This window comes from Ylistrum balloti, unplaced genomic scaffold, assembly GCF_031769215.1.
Source record: "Ylistrum balloti isolate Yb309-2 unplaced genomic scaffold, AGI_CSIRO_Ybal_v1 Utg369780, whole genome shotgun sequence".
In the NCBI taxonomy this organism is placed as follows: domain Eukaryota; kingdom Metazoa; phylum Mollusca; class Bivalvia; order Pectinida; family Pectinidae; genus Ylistrum; species Ylistrum balloti.
The window spans coordinates 583,310-586,802 of NW_026781969.1; the positions used below are offsets into that span (position 1 = coordinate 583,310).

General features: G+C 39.3%; 1 protein-coding gene across 1 annotated transcript; it reads left to right on the forward strand.

The window, feature by feature from the left end:
- The first annotated feature begins 874 nt into the window (after positions 1-874).
- LOC132544093 (uncharacterized) lies at positions 875-2,077 on the forward strand. The gene has a single exon (XM_060207660.1). The coding sequence runs from the start codon at positions 875-877 to the stop codon at positions 2,075-2,077; it is 1,203 nt and encodes a 400-aa protein (XP_060063643.1).
- Positions 2,078-3,493: the final 1,416 nt, after the last annotated feature.

Genomic DNA, 3,493 nt, shown 5'->3' on the forward strand with positions numbered 1-3,493 from the left:
TCATATTGATGATGTGTTCTCTTCAAATAACAATAACCTATTGTTACAGTGATCAAATCTCCTGGAGAAAGTTTCACTTTTAGATTGATTGATTGATGATGTCTAGTTTTTAAATATATGAAATACATTAACTCTATCGTTAATATTCAACTTTGAAACTAAGGACATGGCAGACTCCTCGATATTTTCCGACAGTGAACACAACATTGGCAGTTTTTTTTTTTTTTATATAAAACTGGGTGATAAGCGTAAGGATTTCAAGTTCCCTATTATGAATTTCCCATTTCTGGAGAGGATCATCAGTACATTCCCAATCTCTGGTGTTACAATGTCGCAATTGATTGGGCTTGTTCTCAATCACGATTTTTGTGCAAGATGTCGACAACTGGCAGACTAACTCACAACACATGGTTTCGAGAGAAACAGGTCGATGAAAATAATAGGGAAGCTAATTTGAGACCGGTCATTCGTACGGCTGTATCCCCGAACGCATACATTTTAAAAACATGTCTTGGGTGATATGTTTACACAGTGATTATAGTCTGTTTCCTTGTGTAGGTAGTTATATTTACCTGTACAAGTTACCTGTATTTACCTGTGAGTGTACAGGCATCCTGATTTTAGGGTGGGAAATTACAGATGAGGACATATAGTGTATAATAGACTTATTTAAAGTAAAAAAAAAAAAGAAGAAATTACAATTGTATGGATTATATATATAAACTTTAAACAAATTATTTAAGAAATGTTCAATTTACAAGATGAAGGATATAAATTGTGTACAATTTTGTTTTAATATTTTTTAATTTATGCACAATTATGCATGCATTCAATTTCATTTATTCAAATCACAATAACTGCTTGATATGATTATATGGGAGACCATGCAAGCATCGTAGCCAAGATCATGAACTGCATCACTGACCGCTGCCAGAAAGAAATCAGACCAATCCCTACCATCTACAGTGAGGAACTCTGCAAACTGCGTGACAACGAATGGGATGAAGAGACAAGAACCGTTGTAGAGAAGATACCCACCTTCAACTCCAAGAAGTCACAGCTGTACAGAGCCAGACGCAAGCTTACACCAAAGCTACCAAACACTACCCAGGACATTGATCTCGAGGGAAGATGGACGGAAACCAACACTGGAGAGCGCTTCCTACACATTGACGATGGTGACCAGAACAGAATCCTTGTCTTCGCCACATCAGAGGACTTGGCTGAGCTCGCCACCGCCGACCGCATCTACTGTGATGGTACTTTCTACACGTGTCACAACATCTTTCATCAGATCTACACGATACACATTGAGATAGATGGATCCATGTACCCAGTTGTCTACGCTCTTCTACCCGGGAAAAGTCAGCACATCTACACAAGATTCTTCACACTACTCAAGACATTCATGGCAGACAACCACCTACCCATGTCGCCCGACACAGTATTCGTTGACTTTGAGACAGCTGTCCACAACGCAATCCGCACCGTCTTCCCAGGGACCGATATCAAGGGCTGCTTCTTCCACTACACCCAATGCGTCTGGAGAAAGGCACTGATGACTGGACTACAGCTTCCATACCGGGACAACGAAGACATCAGGAGACTGGTTCGCCGTGCAGCAGTCCTACCTCTGGTACCTGAGCAGCAAGTTGAGGATGTCTGGTTTCACGCACTACAGGACATTGAGTACGCCGACCTACCAGCTGACGTGACACCATTCACGGACTATGTTGTTGACCAATGGGTGGATGGAGACCGACCAGTTTGGAACCACTACGACAACGATGGACCACGTACCACCAACCACCTAGAAGCCTGGCACGGGAAGCTGAAGAAGATTGTGCAACACGCCCATCCAAACATCTTCGAGATCATCCAGACATTCAAAGACATTCAGGCTACCAACGAAATTGCAAGACTCCAACGACGCGCCGGTGGAACCAGACGACCCCGACCCAAGAGGTACAGAAACATTGACACCCGCCTTGCCCTGCTGAAACAGAGACTGGAGAGCAACACCATAGACATCATTGCGTACGCTGATGCAGCATCTGAGCTTCTTCACTTGGGTTGAAATGTCTTGCCTAGACTTGCTCTGAGCAAAACGAATGACTTTGTACGTTGTGTCATTATTGCAGATATTTATGTCAGTGCTATATATTCATCATTGAATTAGTGTTATCACTTATCAGTCTTTAGTGTCTCGTATATGCCGTTAGTGCTGTAACATCAATCAGTTTCTAATAGTGTGACATACTGTATATAATTACTTAGATATCGATATTTACCTGCTGTGCACTTTATCCTTTAATAGTTAGCATACACGAAATAGGATCGTATTGACAACTGACGATTGATTAAAGAGGAGTCAATAAGTATGCATGGAGTAACTGATATTGAGAGAAGCATATTTGTTACTGGATAGTGGAAACTGTAATGGAGTACAAAATGATGTGTATGTCCTGTGGAAGAAACAATAATGGAGAGTGAATAGATGTAAACAGAACACAGAATAAATTGTATATAACTAGGTACAGTGTGCGCTGTTTTGTTACGTATGTACATGTATTGCATGCTACGAAGATGCTGAGGGATTGGGATGGCTGCAGGGTGGTGATCTGACTGTATATAAATTGTACAATAGAACTGATTCTGTCGGGCTTTTTATAGGAATATATGCATATTTTATGTCAGATTAACATTGTCGTAAGCACTAGATAACTATCTTCTATGCGATGAACCAGACAGAATTTGTAAAGTAATATGGAAAGGACTAAATTAACAAGTTAGGGAGACGTGGCTTGTTATAATCAGACAAAAGTCTACTCGAAAGATAGACATCGATTTAGGAGGATTAGCACGTGAATCAATGCGTATTATACGTAATCGTCAATGCGTTGTTAAAATCATTACGAGCTGCATAGCTTGTTGCAATATTACATACCTTGTTAAAAATTAGTGTGTAACCGATAGTGCAGAAGATTTTGTATTTAAAAAAAAACTTTTGAACACGTCAGACACTGTTAATAAGTCTGGTGTTTAAATGCCTTTATTACTATCTCGTTTTATGTTAATTAGTGATATTATGATAATAATTAGCTATTGAAAATGCTTGTTGCGTAAACGAACACATTATTAATCTAGAAATAGCTAAAAAAAATATGTAGTTTAGTTCGGCCAAGATTATGATAAGAAAATTAACAAGCAGCAGTAAACATTAGCAAACAACAGCAAACATCAGCTAAACAGCGGCAAAATAGTAGCAAACCAACAGCGAAAACAACAGCAAAAAACAGCAAAACAACAGCAAACATCAGCTAAACAGCGGCAAAATAGTAGCAAACCAACAGCGAAAACAACAGCAAACAACAGCAAAACAACAGCAAACATCAGCTAAACAGCATATAGCAAACCAACAGCGAAAACAACAGCAAAAAAAACAACAAATCAGCAAAACAGCAGCAAAAACAGAAAGTAACAAAAAACAGCA